This window comes from Melospiza melodia, chromosome 5 (genome assembly GCF_035770615.1).
Source record: "Melospiza melodia melodia isolate bMelMel2 chromosome 5, bMelMel2.pri, whole genome shotgun sequence".
In the NCBI taxonomy this organism is placed as follows: domain Eukaryota; kingdom Metazoa; phylum Chordata; class Aves; order Passeriformes; family Passerellidae; genus Melospiza; species Melospiza melodia.
The window spans coordinates 33852956-33873840 of record NC_086198.1 but is presented as its reverse complement, the minus strand read 5'-3'; the positions used below and the strand labels follow the sequence as shown (position 1 = coordinate 33873840).

The window sequence follows — 20885 nt, the reverse complement described above, 5'->3', positions numbered from 1 at the left end:
GATAATTGTACTGAGCATACCATTAAAGATGCTGCTGTAACTTACATGAACAACTGGTTCAAATTAAGATTTCCAAATCAGCTTTGGTGTCGGTGTGTCTTGACACAAAAAACAAAGCACTTGGATGTTTGTGTTCCACTAGCAAAGGTTTTTTGGGGGGGATTTTATTCTGTAAAAATTTCCTGCACAGATTTCATGCTGTCCGCCCCCTTCTCCCTGCCCAGCACAGCTGAGGACAGCCCAGGGTGGCTGTCATTCCTAAGGAATGCTTTCTGGAGCTCCCATGAGCCAAAAAAGCCACCAGCACACATGAACTGGTGTTTTCAGAGGCTCGTCACTTAGCCAGGTGTCCACAGGCTGCTGTCCATTGGGAAAAGATGTTGCCCTCAAAGAACCTGTTAAGTTCTAGGGCTTCTCAGTGAAAGGTGGCAGACGTTGCTGTAGAGTGGATAAAGCAAAATGTCATTCCCCAACCACGTTCTTGAGTCCTGCTGAGCCCTCTTAGCTGAAATTTCCACACACAAAAGAAGAAAAAAGCCTTAGGCAGGCATCAGCCTCTGGTGGGAGACTTGGGTGCAAATTTGCCAAAGCCCTTTTGCAGGCTTTTACAATGGGATGAATGAGGAAATCTTGCCCCAGACAGGCTGTGGGGTTTTTTCCTGCCAGCTGCATGTTTGTCCTGTGGTTGTTATTAAAGACCTGGCTTGCATGTCTGTGGATATATTGTGCTTCATTTAGCAGGAAGACTTTGGGTTTTCCAGGAAAGGATCGGTTAAACCCCAAATATCTGAATGTTTCAATTCAATTCACAGCTAAACTCTGCATTTGCTTTGTAATAGAGACTTCAAATATGATGTGCCCCAAGCTCAGATTCCCCAGGCAGCTGTGGGGAACCAATGGGGGAATCGATAAAAATTTGTGTCTGTATATAAACTGCTGGTGTCAACCAAAACTCCTGCACTCATTTTCACAGTGGCTGAGCACCCCAACACCTCCACTTCTGCAGCTCCAGGACATTATTAACCATCTACCAGCAAATGGTTGGCCTTTATCTGATCAGAATTTAATATAAATCGTTTTATAGCATGCTGCTTAGTTTGGGGCATTTTTTCAATTAAAATTATTCAGGAGTAAACAGGAAATAATATTGCTTAATTATCTCAAGCAATATTATTTTTCTATCTTTAATGTTTGGTTTGACTTTGAGTTATAATCCCCTCTTTAAAAGGTTTAAAAGTTTGTGATAAAACCCCATTCTAGGAATAAATGGAATCAGAGCAAAGGACAGACAACTGGTCCCCTGAAAAATTGAAATAATGTTTTCCTGTAGGAGAAAGGAAAATAGGCCTTTTGTTTTTAATATACACTGCCATCAAAGGTAAATTAAATTAAAAATGAAATTCTGAAAACATTGTTTTATAATAGCTAACAGAGAGGGAAAGAGTAATGGATCTAAGGGATAGGTTTGAGTCCTACATATAAGTGATTGTACTTCACTTGCAAAAGTACAGATTCACTGAGTTTCATTAACATCTGGTATAGCTGAATGTCCCTTTTTTATCCCAAATCTGAGGTATTCTTGCTGCCTGTGGATAACACTGGAGCCAGACAACAGCAATTCTAGTTTCCATTCCAAACTTCAGTTTGTGGATACAAGACTGCTTAAATCGCCTGTCTTTTTCATTAGGAACACGTCTTGCTGTGTCCCTCTGTCACTGGTGTTGTTTCACATAGCAAGAAAGACTGTGAATCAAAAAATGCTCTTCAGCTTCCCATTCTTGTCTGCTTGTTTCTTTTCTCATAATTGTGTTTTGTAGGAAATACAGTATTAGCAAAGATGATGTTTTGGTGTTTAGAAACTTGTCTTACAAGCAGTTTTAGCTTCTAGTTTTGCACCACACACATAGATGCATCCACAGGGCATTCTTATTGAATTCTTATTCCTGTAAGCTCAGATACTGGCTCTGTAAAATGTATATTAAAAAATAATAATAATCATTAGAAAAGATAATTGTTCCCCCTCAGCTCCTGTTTCTGTTTACATTTGTGATTGAGCAGATCATACCAAAAAGTGAGTTACTTTTTCAATGTGCACATTCCCAAACCCTTTTAAAAGTATACATAAGAATGTTTAGCAATTGTAGGTGACACAGTTTAATACTCAATATTTCCATGGCATACTTTGGGTCTCTCTCCCAACAGACTGTAGTACGTTTTAAGCACATGGAGACAAACCCTGTGTGCTTATTCATTGTATGTTGTCATTTTTCAAAGCCAAAAAGTCTGAAGAAGAGGTAATAAGTGAATGGAATATTTAGGTAGGAGCTGGATTTTCTCCTTTTCTCCCCGTTAGCCCAATGCAGACTGCATGGATGACATACCGCCAGACCTGGAGGCGTCCATCGGGGGCCCTCCGACGAACCAGATCACGGGGGCCAGCGACACCACGGTGAACGAGAGCTCCGTGGCCCTGGACCCCCCTGCCCGGAGCGTGGGAGCGCTGCAGGTCATCCAGGACGGGCCCTCCTTCCCCCAGCCCGCCGAGGGCACCTTCCCTGCCACCAGTAAGTGACACATTCTGGCAGCATTTGCGCCGAAATGCATGTCTAGGAACCCCCGCCACACACCCGTCTCTAGTGAGCGGCCTTTGAGGGCTTTCCATTTGCCTGAGGATAAGTAAACTTAATTATGGTGTATTCTGCTGTACTGATGGTCAGAGTTGCTGTACTTGAAAGCCTGAGTGCAGTTAAGCAACACCGATGATCTGTACAAAACCAAATCATTACATGTTTTCAGTGCCTTCAGTTTTCACTGTGTAAGGTCTGTCAGCGGTACCATTGGAACAGGTAATTCTCAAAATGCTTGCACGGCTCTCTGTTCCTAAAAATTATGTTCTCTCTTGAAAATCTGCTTCTGACAGTTTAAAAGAAATGTTGTCAGCTATTTTGAATGAGGACTGTGCTAGTCTAAAATTCTCATTTTTAGGCAAAACAGCAGATCAGTAGAAAATACCTATCTGTTTGATACCGGTTGGTGTATCAAACACCAATAGTGCCTTGTCACCAATAATGACAAGACTGTTATAGAAAATCATCAGATATGCTTGAAGGGAGGTAGAAGAATGTGATAAAAGGCAGTTTTGTGTAAGTTCTGGGAAAAATATGCATTTTCAATGGTTTCTAGGTACTGCTATGGGCCTGGGCATGAAAAAGAAGGTAAGTAATAATATTATCTGTAAAAGGTAGGAGACAGAAGATGGCACTAGGCTGAAATGATTTTACATTACTCTTCTTACTCTGTGGAGAGACTTGATAATCCCATTTTCTCTCATGTCGTCATGCCAGTGTCATGGAAGTGAAAATAACTTCTAGAAAGACTAGACTTGTGACCATAGATACTGGTGACCCAGATTTTTACATTCTGTTTTGTGGATTTCAGGTTTCGGATTTGATCTAAGTTCTGGATTCAGCAAGGGGTGAGCAGCAATATGTATAGTTGTGGTATGAATCCAAATGCTAACTAAATCAGAGGGTAGCTGTAGGCTAAATAACTGGGTGATAGCTGTCAGAGTGGATGGACTTTATAGGCATTATGTCTGTTTATTGTATTTCTCATATTCAGAATGCTCAGCTACACAGCACAGGGCTTGCTGAGCGTGCCCTTGCTGTGAGCTGGCCTGCCTGGCAGTTTGTAAGTGATGGCACTGACTGCTGCCAGGAATCTTTGCTGAAGCTGTGGGTTCTGCCCTCTCTGTACAGCACTACTGATGCCAGCCTGCTCCAAGGCTGAATCTGCACTCCAAGGTTTTCCCCTTGTTATTGAATCTGTGCAGACTCCAAGACTCCAGTGCAGCCTTGACCTGGCCGCCTGCACCCAGCTCCACCAGTCCTTGCACCATCCCTTGCTCCTCACAAAAGTTCAGTGGTCCAGGAGGTAAAGGACTTGCCATCTTCTTTCCTCCCGCTCCTGCAACACCTCCCACTTCGTTGTTGCTGCATTCTTTCTTGTCTGTTGATTAATCACTCTGGTATTGTTGTCTTGGTTTGGGTTTAATTTCCCTTCCTGTGTTTCCAGTGATGGTTCAGAACCAGAAGACCTCCCACAGTGTGTCTGGAGGGAGGGTATTCCCAGAATACTGCTCACATGGGGTAAAATTCTGTCTCCATGGTGGCAGAGCTCCTGCCTGCTTCAGTGGGGCCAGATTTATAATGTCTGGAGCTCAGCCAGTGCTTTTCTTTTTACTTCTGTGGGTATGCTCAGCAGACATCCTGCCTTCTCTCTCTCCCTTTGACTCCCCATGCTCCTGATACCTGTGGGACCCTCAGAAATGTGGTGTACTGTGAACATCTGTACAGGAGTCATAATAAAAGGGGGGGGAGAGTAGATGGGGGAAATAGTGTGAAATACATAAGAGCTCATCCTAGCTGAGTTTACTGCTCTGACTTTTTCAGCTCTCCAGAGCATGTGACAGATGACAACCTAAGGACCTTTTTCTACAATCATGCATCATGGCAATCTGTGGTGCCCAATTTTAGTGAGTTATGCAAAATGCTGACATTTTTGGAAATCTCAGTGCATGTGGAATTTCCTGCTCTACATGTGATATGAGTGTGAGCTGGGCTTGGCTAAGATCTGAACCTGAAGGAGCTCTGAGCTGCACCAGCTTCAGAGGGTGGATCTGAGATTTGAGGAGACCATGGCAAGATTCTTTGGGTCAGGCTTAGCTGGGATTGAGTGATATGGTTAAAAAGGTAGTTTTCTGGGAAAGTAGCATCTAGGTATTCTAAAGGTATGGTGACACTGGCAGGTGAAAAGTAGTTATTAGATTTTATTCTTTTATGGCATCCATGGTCATTTATCTCCCTGAAGCACTTACTAATTTCTGCAGTAAATAATGTGCACTGTCTTTGCCAGTAGAGTTTATCTCTTCATAAATACTTCCCATTTTTCAATTTAGACAAGCTTTTAGGTTCCATCCATCAGGATATCTCATCCCACCACATAGGGCCTCAGAAATCCCACTGGCACTATCTCTGTAGCTGGAGGGAGATTCCTAAATAATTCTAATGCACACATGAGCAGGATTTTTAGTGTGAAAACCCTGAAACTTTCCTCCAAGGTGTCATACCACCTGCAAAGTGCACAGAGTTTGGCACAGTGTACAGCAGTGTGGGCAGTCTAGACAATATCAGTGGTTCCTTTTCTGCCTCTCATTTTGTTCTTCCCATAAAACCCTGCCAACCTACAGCTCATCATGACTGTTAGGACCCTTTCAAATCTCTCTGATAGCTCTTCATTACATCTATTAATATAACTTTTAGGCAATTATTTTCATCTCTGTGTGTCTAAAATATCTTTGTGAAGAATAGTCAGCCTCTGGAAGTGGATGAAAGTGCATGATGAGAACCTGATCCACTGTTGTCTTGTAACCACTTGACTGTTCCTCCTTGCTGTGAATAGTGGGGTTTTTATAGGTGGAATGTAAAGGGGGAGGAAAAGGTGGAAAATTCCCTAGGTACTAGTTAATGCAGCAGGTTATTAGCACTTGCATTAGCAGGTTGTGATGCTGTCCCAGAGAGAGGATCCTGATGGGACCTAGTTAAAGGCTGAGCTGATGGGGTCCCACGTGCCTGGCGTGTGACACGAGTCCTGGTGGCTCTGCTGAAATCCTGTGGGGGTATTGCACTGAGTAATTGTCATGGACCAAAACTTCCAATGAGCTGAGTTCCTGGATTGCTTTGGGACCAACACTGATGCCAACATGGTGGCTTCAAAGAGCCACCAGGTGAAGCACACCTGGCACTAAAAATGTGCTCTGGATTATCACATACACCACAAGACTCCTGCCAGGCTCTGAAGGCACAGGGAAGTTTTCCTGTTATAAGACTGCTCCTTCTTTCCATATGTTGAGGAGTGAAATACAAAGTGTTTCTGCACAGAAAATTGCGAAAAGGGATGTATGAAACTGCTGTGAAGCAAGGAGGAAATTTAAATTCTAATTTATTTTTTATTTTCTCTTTCACATCTCCTGTGTCCATTGGCACTGTGTACAGAGTAAGGATGAACACATCAGATCAATAAGGTCCCTTTTCCCCACGGAGCTGTGACAGGGCTCAGTCAGAGGGCATGGTAAAAACAGCACAGTGCACACTAGCATCAGAGTTGCATTAATGAGCATCCACCCAAATTGGCTTTTCATTGTGACTGCCTTCTGCAAGTGCCAATGCATTTGACTGTTCTTTTCATTGTAACTCATGGTAACATATCTGAGGCACTCAGGGAGTAGGCAAGAACATAGGCTCTGCTGGGTGGCAATAATTAAGCCATGAATTAATATACACAATGTATAAAACAACTTTCCTGGAGCTCTCTGTGAATGTTTGCTCTCTTTTCCCTCTTGAGGTAGCATAGTGCTATAAATCAATGAAAAAAAATGCTCCTAAAGGACAAGTGCACAGCAAATGTATAGAACAAGGGTGCCACTGGCAGTCAGAATATGAAAAGCACTTAGCTGAAATAGCTTTACTAAATTTATTAAATTGTGGCATCTCAGTGGGGGGAGAAAAATCACACAAAGGGGGTTTAAAATCTGCCAGTTCCTTGCCCAGTAATTAAATACACAGTGTTCTTATAAAAGTGTGTTCAGCTGCTGAGGTTTCTTTGGGAGACAGCCACGACTCGTGGTGTGTCAGGTATGCATGAGAAACCTGACTTCAGATTTTGCCCCCAGGTGCTCAGGATATTGAATTCAGCTAAGGTGTTGCTGAACTTCATTTCTTCCCTGTAATTGCATTTTGAAAAGGCACCAGCAAACTGTCTTTCTGCACATGAATAAATGTCAATCTGAAAGACCAAAATAGCCTTAAAGAAGGGAATTTTAGAAGAATGACCCTCTACCAACCTGCTGTAAATGTATATTCCACAGGGCAGAAACAATTGCATGTGTTTGCAGTAGTTCCCTTTGTCTCTCTTCTATTCCTGAATTAATCCTTCAGTTCTTGGTTGATTTTGACTGACAGATACAAGACCACTTCCCTTGTTAAAACTTAAAATGTATATATGTATATATGTACAATAAAGTGGTACTCAGCTTCTAAAAGCCCTTTTTCCAGACTAGATAAAAAATATACCAATATTTTAATCTTGGAGTTTTTGTTATTTTATTTTATTATTTTATCTTGTGTTTTCTAAAGGCTCCTGGGGTCCAACTTGTTCTGGAACTGCCTGGGAACCTCTTGGCCATGGCCACTTTTCAATGAGAGGAGTGAAAAGTGAAGGAACTTGAATAAAAAAGGAATGGCCAAAGGGGTTAAAACTGAACTTAATGCCACAGAGTTTTGACTCTAACTTTACAGTAGTGTAACAAAGGGAAATAATAACGAGCAGTGCAAAGGCATTTAGATTTTTTGAAGTTACATGGTTGGTTAGAGCGGTTTTGTTACTTTTATTTTTCTAGGGAGGTATCATTATATGGGGTAAAAACTCTTTCTTCTGCCTCCCCAAGCAGTGTTAATGCTCAGAACACAAAAAAAGGAGGAACAGGACTATATAATAACTTAAAAAATTGAAACAAAGGTTTTTCATGCAGAGAAACAGTGATTTTAAGTTACTCTGTTCCAATTTGAGTTTCACATGTAGAATGTTAGGGAGGTCTTGGTGCTAGTGGTGGTGGCCAGGTGACCTATTGAACATATTTTCTAGTGAAATTCCAGCTGCAATTTGTTGAAACTTCAATTGACCTTTCCTATCCACCGCTCTAAGAAGAAATTCAGAAAATGGATGTCTTGGGTTTGGCCTTTGTTGTGTTCCCATGAGCATTTCAGCAAGCATCCCTGATAAAAGCTGGGCTTTGGAGGGGATTTTCCCATGCCAGAAGCTGTTTAGTTGGAATTACACTGTGACTGGAGGCTGATTTGTAGGGAAATGCTAAATGCCCCTAGATTTATATACCCCACAACTGTTTCTGTGGGTGTCCCTGCAGGATTCCATACCAGCCAGCTGTTTTCATAATTTTTTTTCAGACCGTATTTGAGTGTAGCAGGCCAGGCCTGGCACTTCAGATTTATTTTTAATGGGAAAAAAAAACTGTTGAGCTATTGCATGATTGTCAGGCAAATGTTCCAGTTAAAAGGAGATTGGCATCAACTGATTTAAATTTTCCAAAATTAACATACAGGATAAACAGCTGACCTCTTCCTTTCTGAGAGCTTTTCTGGATTGTTGTTCTGTACTTATGTGTTCTCTGTGAGTGCATTAATGTACTCAGACAAGCTTGTTAGAATTTTATTTGGTGCACTAGCCCTACCACAAGACACAAGCAACATTTTGGACATCTCTGTTCCAAACAAACCTCCTGGTCATATTTTAATCCTCATCTCATGTGCTCGTGATGGGGTTTATATGTGCTCATTTTTCTTTCCTGTGGAATGCTTTTGATTAGATAAAAAATATTGCTTAATCCTCTAAGTAAACAGTGAAAGCAACCTAAAGAAGATGCAGAGGACATTAAAAAGGTTTACTTTTCCAAAAGGAAAGGTTTTGCTGTAATCTCAAAATTTAGGGTTTTTTTATTATTTCTAAACTAATGAAAAGAGAATGTGTTGCAGGGTTTGATGGGCTTGTGATGGGGTTTTAAGGAAAGGAGAGTTAGCTGCTGAACTCATCTGTCACTGCCAGGGGGCCCTAAATTTTAAGTGTGTTTTCCATTAGGATCAAAACTTTCCACTGTTTTCCATTAGGATTAAAACTTCCTTCTGTAAGGATTCTGTGAGAGTGGATGTTAAAGAAAGGTTCCTTGCAGAATTTTTAATTAGGAACTACAAAAGAGGAAGAGTATGGGTATTGTAGAAGCCCATAGGGAGGAGATTTAAATTGTAGAATGCTCTGAAAGCACCTACAATCTATTTTTAAAAACAACTGCAATTCTCATAAAATTGAGAGGCGGCACTTCAGCTTGTCATGTTGTTTTCCTTCCTTGCTAACAGACATCTAAACAGCAGAAATTGTTCAAGAGGCTGGATGCCCTGCTGTGAAGGAAGCAGAGTGATTCTTGTCTGTCAGTGAAACAAGGGACGAGAGTGCTGAGGGACTGAGGTGTGGGGTCAAAGATGGAACAAAACACTTTGCAGTGAATAAAATCTCATGGGTGGTATCTCTGTCTGTGGCATGGGGGTGGAACTGGGTGATCTTTAGGGTTCCTCCCAACCCAAGTGTCTTTGTGATTCCCTGAAGACCAGATGGGCAGATAACCTGCGAAGGGCCTGGGATGTGGGGATGAGCTGATCCAAGAGCATAGAGTGCAAGAGGCAGTGTCATGGCTCCACTGGCTGTTCTGGCAATCCTTGTCACCAATTTTTGACTGAGTTTCCAGTGGGAAAAAGGAAAGTCCACTCATGTAAAAAGAAAATGATGTTGCAGCGTGTGGGCCACAGAAGGAGTTTCCCTGCTGGTCCTAGGAACATGATGAGCATGACCTGGTAAGAGTAAGAACAAAGAGGAAATTAAGCTGAAAGCAAAAATATTCTAATTTCTTGTGTCATACCAGGCAGAGGCATGTTTGCTGTATCACAGAGAGGATTAGCAGCTGATCAAAAGTTCCCAAAATGTCAACTAGTCTCTCACAGAGAGGAGACTGATTTCCAAAGTGTTGGCTACTAAAATAATGTTAATATGTGCTGTGCATTTCAAAGGCTGAGTGTTCTGATTCGTGGGTAAAATCCCAAAGACTTAGTATATGCTCGTTAAAGGTAGATATACATATATATACAATGGGAAAAAATAAGTTTTACTTTTCTAGCCAGTTGGGCCCATCTACTTCCATACAATAACATCTGGTATGTGTTCTGCCCCTTTTTTTGCCTAGTCTTTTGCAAATGTGTTTGCTGTCTGCTCTCTGTGTTATTTCCCCTTATTTGGACAATTTTTTCTTACTTTCTTTTGGAGAAAGCATTTGGCTGCTGGTACTTTCTGCACTCTCTCTGAAAATGAGTTTATTGGTCTTGCCAAAGCCCAAAAGGTCTTCTCAGGTAACTGGTGTTAAAGTTATTGCTTAAGTACAACATGCTCCAAATTTAGGTTTCAGAAAATTAGTTATATTACTAATAAATTTTCAATTTCCCATTTATAGGCATTTTTAAACATGTATTTTATTTAATGTTATGTTAGTGCAGTTATGACCCATTCTAAAGTGTTACAATTCTCAAGATGATACGGTAGGAATTTGAAACTTATAAAATGATCCAAGGAGAACTGTGAGATGATTAACTTGAGAGTAATTTTAACAATCAGTAGTAATTTTAAAAGAAGGGATCTCAGTGATAAATTTAATTGGTATTGTTGTGAAATAGTTGCCATTTGAGGTAATAATTTCATAAGATGCTCTTCCTCTTAGACTAGAAACAGCCAAGGGATGAAATGGCAAGGCCACAGTAGGAGGTAACAATAAACTCTGTAATGGTAAAGTGCTTTCTTAGACAGACAGAGAAAAATAGAGGACTCTAGGTATGCCTCTCTCATAAATCAAATGTGATTAATTGTATCCTGGTTGTTCTTATACTGGAAACAAAATCTGAACAGTGCTGCTTGCATTGGCATTCCTCTGTGGCTTCAAGCTGAGCAGAATGTGTTTTGATTATTTTGATAAAGATCCCATATCAATGCCTCCAGTACTCTGGATATATTTTCTGATCAGGTCCTCAAAGCTCTAGGAGATGGCCACATTCCTGGTTTCTTATGAAGCAAAGTCCTTCTAGGCACATCTGAATGTTTTCTTCAGAAGTGAGCCCTAGACTGAAACAAGGTTCATGGTATTCCATGGGTTTTAGATACTTGTCTAGATCTGGGAGCATAACTAACACCAGGGGTTTCATGGCTTTGTTTAAATCTGTCTTCACAAACTGAAGAGTTGTGAAATAAGGTATATTTCACTATGATGAGGATGTGAAATGAGTAGTGGTACTTCTCTGCTTACTGCCAGTGGGTGCAATAGCAGAGAGCTACCCAAAAGTCAGGAGAAGGAAAGAAGTGCCACCATCAGCTTGTTTCTCACCCCTGGGTGGGTCATTGCCCATCTCTGGCAGAGCAATGGGTTTGTGAATGCACTTTTCACTCACTGTTCAGTGCTTAGCTCCCTCCCAAGCCTCCTGAAGCAGTATCAAATTCTTAGAAACCCATTGTCTGACCTCTTCCTTTTGGAATATTTATTAGTGTACAACAGCTACAGACTTACACCAATGGTCATGAATAGCAGCAGCAGTAGGTAACTATGACTAGTGTGCAATCTTACTGTTTTCAACACACCAGAGTAATTAGCTATTTTCATCTTGGTCTGATTGCACTAATATTCAAATATAAGCATCACTTGATGCACTTTTCAAGAAGCAAGAACTGTGCCACCCTTGTGTAGGCCCCTTCCAAATCTATGTGACGATATTCCTCCCATGCTGCTGTGATTGATCTACAATAACATTGGCTAGAGAAGGAGTTTGGTGCATTTCACATCTCAAACAAATGTGTGTCAGGAAATAAAAGTGAGTGGAAAAAGTCTGTCTGGAGAGGCAGCGTGCTGTGGTGTATTGTGTTTCTCTGACATGAGAGGAATGTGGCAGGGAGGTCTACAGTTCCCTGCTGCAGGCACTGACACTCTGGCTGGAAAGCAGCTTGAGATGTGCCTTTAGCTTCATTAAGCAAAATGCTTTCTGCCCCTGGCAAGAAGTGCTGTAAAGCACAGTGGAAGTATTATAGTGTGTGTGGTTAGGCAGGGTTGCCAATTTCAAGCAGCTAAAATCACAAGTCAGGTATTCCAGCATAAAATCGGTCTAGAAAATAGAGATTTAATTTTTAAAACACTTTGTTTCCTTTTTGCCTCTTAAGCTTCATTTATTTTTAAGTGAAAGCTGAGATCTTCACTGAAAGTTGAGATCCTCGTCTGATTTCAGGGCTTTAAGAAAAACAGCAAATTACAAAAACCTTGCAGAAGAGCCACAAAGGTTGTTAACAGCGAGCCAGGCATCTCCTGCAGAAGCTGTGTGATTGAATAAGCTTTGTCATTGCAAATGGGATCTGAAAGGCAGGGATGCAAAACACAGGCTAAGCTCCTGGCACTGGCAATGTAGCTGAGGTTTGCTTACCTTTAACAAATAGCAGTAACTGTGCTGGCTTGTGTCACAGAGCAGCCAGCCAAAAATCCCAACAAACAAAGCAGCAGGGTCTGGCAAGGCTGTGTTGTGTGGGGCAGCTTGCAATACAGACCTTGCAGCAGGGTTACCTACAGCTGATCGTGTCTGTGTGACTTCTGCAGCCTCCCAGAGCTTCAGAAAGGTTTCAAACTGTGTGCTGGGGTCCCAGCAGGACTCCTGTGTGCACAGCCAGCAGGGGATGCTGAGGGATGCACTGATTCCTTGTGGAATGCACTGCAGCTTCCAAGGAAATGGCAGGTGAAAGGGAAGGTGTAAGGATGGCGATGTCCAAGGTGCTCTCCCCACTCTGCCAAAGCAGTATCTTTAGGATTGGTAGCAAACAAGGAAGGTGGAGTGCTTCTGTTTCCAGGCACTGTCACAGTGCTGGAAAATCAATGCCAGAGCATAGCCATAGGCATTTTTAGGATCACTCCTTGTTCCTGCCAACTTGCACTTCAGTTCCAAAGGAGACCACAAAAGCCCACAATGCAAAGACTGAGATTCAAGAATGTGAATAATTGTATAGGATTTGTAAAGGAAAGCTCAAGTTTACTGGCTTGCAGAGAGTGACCTGCTGTACCTCCATCGGGTATGAGGTGTGTGAGCTGCAAATCTGGCCCTGTTCTATTGCCTCTCTTGAACTCTTGGTGGTGATTCTGGTGTTGGAGGTGTATGAGATGCTCCAGGACCCAGCAGCTCACCTGAAGGTTCAGCGTCATTTAAAACCACTAAATCTGAAGGATGTATCATTCAGCTTGTAAATACTTCCTCCACCTCTGGTGGAAGCATTTACAGTCAGAAGCAATGCCTTGAAATGTTTACTAATGTCATGTGGAAGGGCAAAAAAAAAGGATAGAGATATAAACATGTTGTGTGCATTAATTATTTATCTTGCAATCAAGAAAGCACAAAAGCAATCCAGGGTGCAAACTGGGCAGAGTTGCAAAAGGGAACACTGGCTCTCAGTTTGAATAATGCACACCCCATTCAAGCTTTCTCTGCAGAACATGAGGTCTAATCCCAGCACATGTGGGGGGTTTAAAATCTAAAATTTTTAAAAATCATGCTGCTGTTGAGAGGTGATTAACTGTGCTCACTTAGCTTCAAGTGAATAATTAAACTGTGAGGAGTTATTATTTTCCTGGCTCCTTTGTCGTGTTTCTTACTTATTAATTCTTAGATATTCAATTTCTAGATTTTTTAGCATCAATCAGGCCCTGCTTCTAATGTCTAAAAAATAAAATATGTAAAGGAAAAACTGTCACAGATTTAAATACATTGTATTGTTACAGTATAAATACCATCTCTGTAATTAAACCACTTGAAAATATGAACCATCAAATTTTTGTCTCAGAGACTCAGCCACCTATGAGGGTTTTGTGCCTTTGAAAATCTCCCTAGTGTGCTTTGCTTCTCCTGATTGTTCTTGGAAGAAAATTAGCTTTTAGTGGTTTAAAATCTGTTGGCTTTTATTTGCTGCTAAATATGCACATGGTAAGTGGTGTGGGATCAAAACAAAAACAAGCTGCTGTTCCAAGGATGTGATTTGCAGATTGGCAGAAGTCAGCAATACAACTCTTGGAGTATTTGGGGTCGTGGTGCATTAGGGTAGATCCCTTTGGCCTGCATCAAGAACCTGCAAGGTGTCTTCAAATCAGAGGAAAGAGAGAATTTAAAGAGACTAGAAAAGAATGAGAGAAGCCACTTGGGAAAGCAGGTAGCCTGGTCCAAAGTCCTGGATTTGTTTCATCCTTGTCCAATACCAGTGTTCCTACATTAGAGTAGTGCCCTCTTAAAAATGTCCTCTGGGATTCCATCACTTATTGAGGGTTTGGGCAGGTTTTTTCCTCTGGGAAATGTTTTCCTGATGTTTCAGTAGCTCCACCAGGTGCCTGTGGCTTTGTCATTAGCTTGCTGTGTTTGTGGGGAGAGTAGGATGAGGCCAGGTTGAGAAGGTGAAAGGGGATGGGGAGGGAAATTCTCACATGGGGGCAGGAAGTTCCTGAAGGACCTGGATGAAAAGCCCTGAGAGGATTAAGAGAAGAAAATGTTACCCATCCAGGCTCCTTTCATCATGCTTTTCACTGTGAATGTCTTGAATTCTGGGGTATTTTGGAAGTGTTGTAGACAGATATTAAATAAGAGCAAAGTTTGTAATCTAATCACAATCTCAGTGGTGGAGGGCCCTCTGGATTCCACCTGCAGAACTAAAAATCAGTAATGCATTAACAGAAAGACCTGACCCTTTCCTTTTGTGCCCTGACAGATGAGCAGGAGCCAGCAGTCAGCAGTGATTCGGATATCTCATTGATCATGGCCATGGAGGTTGGACTCTCCGACGTGGAGCTTTCCACGGATCAGGACTGTGAGGAGGTGAAATCCTGAAAACAGAGGTCCAGCACCAAACCACAGGGCAGGGCCACAGGTAGGGACCCAGCCAGCTCTCTGGGGTTTGGAGGAGTCATGCCAATGCCTCCAGAGCACTGTCATCCTGCACACTCCATGCTGAGATGGTGAAAAGCAATAGCAGCTGCTGTGTCTGCCTGGATGCGGTTCCATCGCCTGCACACCTGTCTGGCTCACCTGGGACATGGACACGTCCAGATTGTGCTTGAGAGCACTCATGGGGCTCTCCAGGGGCTCCTCAACGTGCAACTGAAATGACAGCTTGAGTGTTTTTTACACTTGTTCAATCCAGTTTCTGTTATGTTTTTGAAAAGGCATATGTTTATTTTGTTTGTTTGTTTATGGTTTGTTATGGACAATGTTTCTATTGACTGACCCCAGCTTTTTCAAGAGTTCAGTCCAGACACCCGAATTCCCGTTCATTGGTCACGTCATGATCTGAGCAGGATTCATCCCTGCCTTGTTGTTTCTGCATTAATAACATGTGGCTGGCTCCAGAAGGATCATGCACCAGCACCCTGCATTAAGTAACACCTGCCTTCATTAGGTGGCAGGCTTGGAAATGGTACCTTCTGAAGGCTTTCATTTGTAATTTGCTTGTATTTCTGAATTAGCAGAAATCTGGGTTAAAATGGCAGTAGTTTGTGTCTTAAAGTTCTGTTCTAGACAGGTATTGTACAGTGTGAAGGAGAGAAAGAGCTTGAAGCATCACTCCATCCATGTGCTCCTGTCCTGTATTTTATGCTATTCACAGGTGTCAGTACATTTGTGTCCTTCCTCCAAGTGACAATTCCATAGCTGGAAAAAAAGATCTAGTATAACATCACTTCTTAATTTTACAGACCAAAACCAGATCAGTGGGCTGAGGGAGAATCTGAGAGGTTTCCAGAGGCTGCTTATTAACAGTTCTGCATTGAGCAGGTGACAGTATTCTTACAAAGGGTCTGGAGATGGTGCTGTCAGTGTCAGAAATTGCCAAGGGAGCAAGAGGCAGCCATTTGAAATGTTTAATTCCTGGTTTGCTTTGGGTCTTTTCACTCAGCATGTTTCATTTCTTACATTTTGACAGCAGTTTTTGTCTGCTTGTTATCTAACAAGAGTTCAGGTGGTTTGTTGCCCTCCAGAGTCCCTGTCATTGTTTTCAGAAGAATATTTGCAATTTGTAAACAGGTACATACACCAAAATATACTGGGGAGGGAATTTGAAAATAAAAGAGCTAATACAAATCAAAACACCTAAAGAATAATGACCTGACCTAATAATTTATTTCATCCTGAGCTCTGCTTTCCAGGTAAGAGCTCACTGTTAATTATGCAGTGTGTGATTTGGTTTTTCAGTGTAAATACTCAGCTGTGAAGAAGCTTACTGTTACACAAGAATTCACAGTTTCTGCTGAGAGTCAGATGATTTGAATCACATTTCTGCCTCCTGAGTCAGTCCACAGAATCAACAATTCATCTCACATTGAAATTTCATGCAGAGGTCAAACATTTTGACTTGGCAGTGTCATGATGGCATCTCAAAATGCAACTGCTGGGGCTCACTGCATTTAATCTCCTCGTGGATTTACTTGTTAAATGTGAAAACCAGCTTCCAGTCAAAATTTGCGTTTGTCAGATTTTATTCAAGAACACATGTGTTTATCCCTAAAACTTTGGCTGACTTGCTTCTTCAGTACAGAAAGAAGGAAACAATATTCCCCATGCTTTTCTGTCCATTTAGAACTAATTGAACATTTAGTTTAATTCTGTTTTATGTTCTTAGTCCCTAAATTTCAGGGTAATCTTGAGGTGAAGCTGAGTTACACATCACTGAAGCCTGAACTTAGGAAAGCACTTAAGTAAATGTTTTATTCCATCCTTCTTAAAAAAAAAAAAAAAAAAAAAAACCAAAAAAAAAAAAAACCCACCCAAAAAAACCCAAAACCCACAATTAATTTTGGACTTGCACTAAAATTTAATTACTCTCAACAGGTCTTCTATAAGCATACATAAGCCCCTGTGTCAGTTGTCATTTTTAGGCCTTTTATTTAAGGGAGATTGAGGCACAAAGGAAAAAGGCTTTATAGATGCAGTTTTGAAAGAGAAATTATTGAAATCACATATGGTAAGCGGTCCCTTGGATTTCACTGATGACCTCTGGATCAAATCCCAAGGAAGTCATTGCAAGAAGGGCATTGATGTTGGGGTGCATCCATTTCACAGGATTAATCTTGTCTTTCTCCAACATTTTAATTGTGGATTGGTGGAAGTTACTTCTGTCTGTAGTGAATGGAAAAAGAAATGAGAGGAAAAAAAAAAAGGAGTAATAGTGTTTTCCCTTTCTTGTGTTTTTCTTGATTCTTGGTTCTGAGTAGCATTAAACACAATAGCCAGATCAAGATGCTTGTTTGCTCTGAATGTATACAGTTATTTCAGATGTCAAATATCCAAATGTTTTGTATATGTATGTAATGCCATCCACAACACTTGTTTCATGTTAGAAACCTGAAATGACTGTACCATTTTATAATTAGACATGTAAAGAGGGGACAGTGGGTGGGAGGGTCTGTTATTTTTATACCAAGATGTTCCTTGTATTTAGTGAACATTTCAAACAGTTTTGTACTTGTCAAAATATATACATTCCATCCATTTCCAGAAGAGAATTATTTCTATTTAGAGTAGTTTATAAGCAAACCAAAAAAAAAAAAAAAAAGACAAAAGGTAGCATCCCACTTATCAGCAGTATCCTGGTTTTCAGTGATGGCTACAGAGCTTTTTCCAGCCGTGTCTCTTCTCACATGCAGCACAGCCATACCAGCAAATGCCAGTGTTGTAAAGGGAATTAAAATCCCAAATGAAATAAGTACCACATGAAATAAATACAACATGGACCACATTTTGTTAAGCTGTAAGTGCACAGCTTAACAAAATGACTTCATTAAGTTCAGAGACAATGGCCCGTCCCAGAGAAATTCTCCAAAGCACTCATTCCTGCATCTCTACTTTGAGAAACACCCACCAAAAGGCCATGGCACAATCATCCTGAGGCATTTGCATGGGCCATCCTCTTTCTTGTATTTGGCTTTTTCATCCCTTTCCCTGCTACCTGTGACGTGCTGCCAAAGCTGGGCAGTAGCAGTTTGTGAAGATTTTTTTTTTTTTTTTTGCCTTTTTTCCCTTCTGTACAGTCTTGCAAATAAACTTTTAACTCTTTGCTGACATTTTATAAGGTATACATCTTCCTCTCCAATGCACTTTATCTCTCTTGAAAAATGTGGGAGTCGGAGAACTACCATCTTAAAGGGATTTGCCTGACATCATGAGACACATACTTTTTATTATTTTGTGTCCTTTTTGCTTTGTTAAATACTGTAAATGCTAAAGAGCATAGACAGTGACTCAGCTGGGGGAAATACCGAAATGTTGAGGCTAATACTTGGAAGCATTAATCAGTAGTCCAACATGGCTATTTTTGCTATATAGAGGATTATAATGTAAATATGTGAGACTGTGTTATTATGTACTAGTAAAATATTGCAACTCTCAAAGTTGAGATGGTGAATTCCAATGAATTTTATTGCAGGTTTTTTTAATAAAACAAATCTGATGATTGTGTTGTATGTGCTTTCTGACAGCCTGTGTAAACCTGGAGTTTCCTGCACAGCAAACCTGGATAAATTCCATGCAGGGTCCCGTGATATCCAAACCATGCCAAGAATGAAAATGCACTTTTAGGGTGCCCATAAAGGAGATGCATTCACCTGTGCTGGGTCTCAAACCCGGATCAGGTTTGGGGGCATCCCTGAGGGAATAGGATTTCATGGCCCAAAATAAATCTAATGAGCCAATGCATTTATCAGAATTCAGCTGTGAGAAATCAGTGGTGATAGGTGAGGCTATAATTTTGCAAAAGGCTCATTCCTCAGCTTCAATCTCTGTGCAAACAGAGCAGACACCCACAAAGGAGTAACACCAGGACAAGGATTCCATAATGTAGTAAACCTTTTAAAAACCAGGTGCAGCATGAAAGGAGGTGTCCTTTCATACTTTCAGCTTTAAAAAGGTCTACTATACTATGGGATCATAGAATTCTTCAGGTTCAAAAACACCTCTAGGATCACCAAGTTGAACTGCTGAAGCAGGTGTAAGTGTGCCTGGCTGCAGGGGCTGAGCTCAGAGTCCTGCTTTGTGGGCTGTTCCATGCCTTCCTTCATTTCTGGGCTCCTCACTGCAGGAGAGACATGGAGGGGCTGGAGTGTGACCAGAGAGGGGCAACAGAGCTGGGGAATGGTCTGGAACACAAGCCCTGTGAGAAGCACCCCGCATCCCGCATCCCACAGCCTGCACCCCGCATCCCACATCCCGCATCCCGCATCTCACATCCCGCATCCCGCATCATCCCGCACCACATCTCACATCCCGCATCCCACATCCCACATCCCACATCAACCCGCACCACATCCCGCATCCCACATCCTGCATCTCGCATCCCGCACCACATCCCACATCTCACATCCCGCATCCCACATCTCACATCCCACATCCCGCATCCCACATCCGTGTCTCTCCAGCAGGAGGCTCTCCCGCCTCGCGAATCCGGCCTCGGGCGCCCTGCCCGCGCCTGGCTTCATTTATTGAGCCAAATCTGTGACTATTTGCCGTGCTAAACAAGCGAACATCCCACTGTGGAGGGTTTCTCTGATCTCCCTGGAGCGTTCCTGTCGGTGACATCTTTTATGAAAAATCCTTTCCGTAGGATTTTTCCTCCTGGGAAGCTGGGAGGCCTCAGGAACAAAATGTAAACAATGGTTATCTGCTGCTGTGGAATGCAGCAGGTGCATCTGGGATTGGCCCATGTTGGATGTTTGTAATTAATGGCCAATCACAGTCAGCTGGCTCGGACAGAGAGCCGAGCCATAAGCCTTTGTTATCATTCTTTGCTATTCTATTCTTAGCCAGCCTTCTGATGAAATCCTTTCTTCTATTCTTCTAGTATAGCTTTAATGAAATATATATCATAAAATAATAGATCAAGCCTTCTGAAACATGGAGTCAGATCCTCGTCTCTTCCCTCACCTGAAAACCCCTGTGAACACCGTCACAGGCAGCCTTGCTGCTTTGCTGTATTCTGCAGAGCATGTTTTCTTCTCTGCTTTTAATGCAAGTTCTCAGCTGTTCATATTCTGATCACACAGGAGGAGCTATTTTCTGCAGCAGCAGCAACCTTCTGTGCTGACTGTGCTGCATGTGAGAAGGCCTGGTATTTGATTATCACCAAAAAAAACAGGTGGAGAAAAAGATGGTTCTCTAGGATGGATATGAATTAATTTGAAGTATGGTGGGGCTTTTTGATGGAAGATTGTTTTTGCAATTCATCCTGGGGAGCTGCCTTGGGCAGAGGAGCCACAGCTGCCTTCAGAGCTGGCTCCTGGGATGGAGATGGAAATCACATTGGGCTTTAAGTTAGCTAGAGTTCTGTATCTGCTTTGAGCCCTTCTAGTTAGTCCAGTATCCAATATCTCCTATAAGAAGCACCTAGAGAGTCATAAATACTGCAGGATACTAAGCACTTCCTACCCCCATTAAAGATGGATATGAGAATGGGTGTTTGTTCTGTAGAGAAAGCTTAAGGGATGTGTAAAATGCCCTTGCAGAAAACAGCCATGTAGTAATAATGTAGTTACTTACTTCTGCCTGAGATGAAGGTGTGGAAGATGTGAGACCTAAAAGCAATGGAAGGAAATAACATAATGCAATATCCTATTGATCTGTGGGATTTTCCACTGCTTGAGATGATGGCGCCACAAGCAATGTTTGCAGTTGTACTGACTAGAATTAAAATAATTATAGCATGGAAACAAATCATGACAAAAACTCCTTAGGGCTTAAAGCTCTCTGCTTCTCACTTGTGGGCTGATGGGGTCCAGGGGCTTCTGCCATGCCTGTATATTACTGCAATGCCCAGTTATATGTGCTGTGAGTGCCTTCTGTCTCAGTCTGGAGCCATGGTAATATGGAGCTAACATGAAACAGTTGACATCATTCCTTTTCAGGATGCAGCAAAAAGTGTCCACTACACTTCAAGCCAAATATATTTTCTGCTATTCGAAAGAAAAAAAAATTAAAATAAAATCCAGTGACTGGAGGAGCCAGGGGATTTTTTTCATGGGAAGGTTTTACTGCTTTAACTTGCATTAAAGCTGATCGATGAGGACTCAGGTTGCATCATCCTTCGTAAGAGAAGCCTGGCTCACAGGAATAGCTTCTTCTCTAGTGATATGCTGCTTCAAAGGGCAGGTCTTGGAGGCCACACAGGGA

The 20885-nt window shown here is 41.8% G+C and overlaps 1 protein-coding gene across 1 annotated transcript in view; it reads left to right on the top strand.

Annotated features, from left to right (window-relative positions):
• The window catches only part of RNF150 (ring finger protein 150), a 72256-nt gene extending 54079 nt beyond the window's left edge, over positions 1 to 18177 (top strand). Inside the window, exons 6-7 of the mRNA XM_063156979.1 lie at positions 2354 to 2564; positions 14443 to 18177. Of these exons, the coding sequence (XP_063013049.1) occupies positions 2354 to 2564; positions 14443 to 14561 (330 nt within the window). The 3' untranslated portion in view covers positions 14562 to 18177. The remainder of the gene's footprint in view (positions 1 to 2353; positions 2565 to 14442) is intronic.
• The last annotated feature ends 2708 nt before the right edge of the window (positions 18178 to 20885 follow it).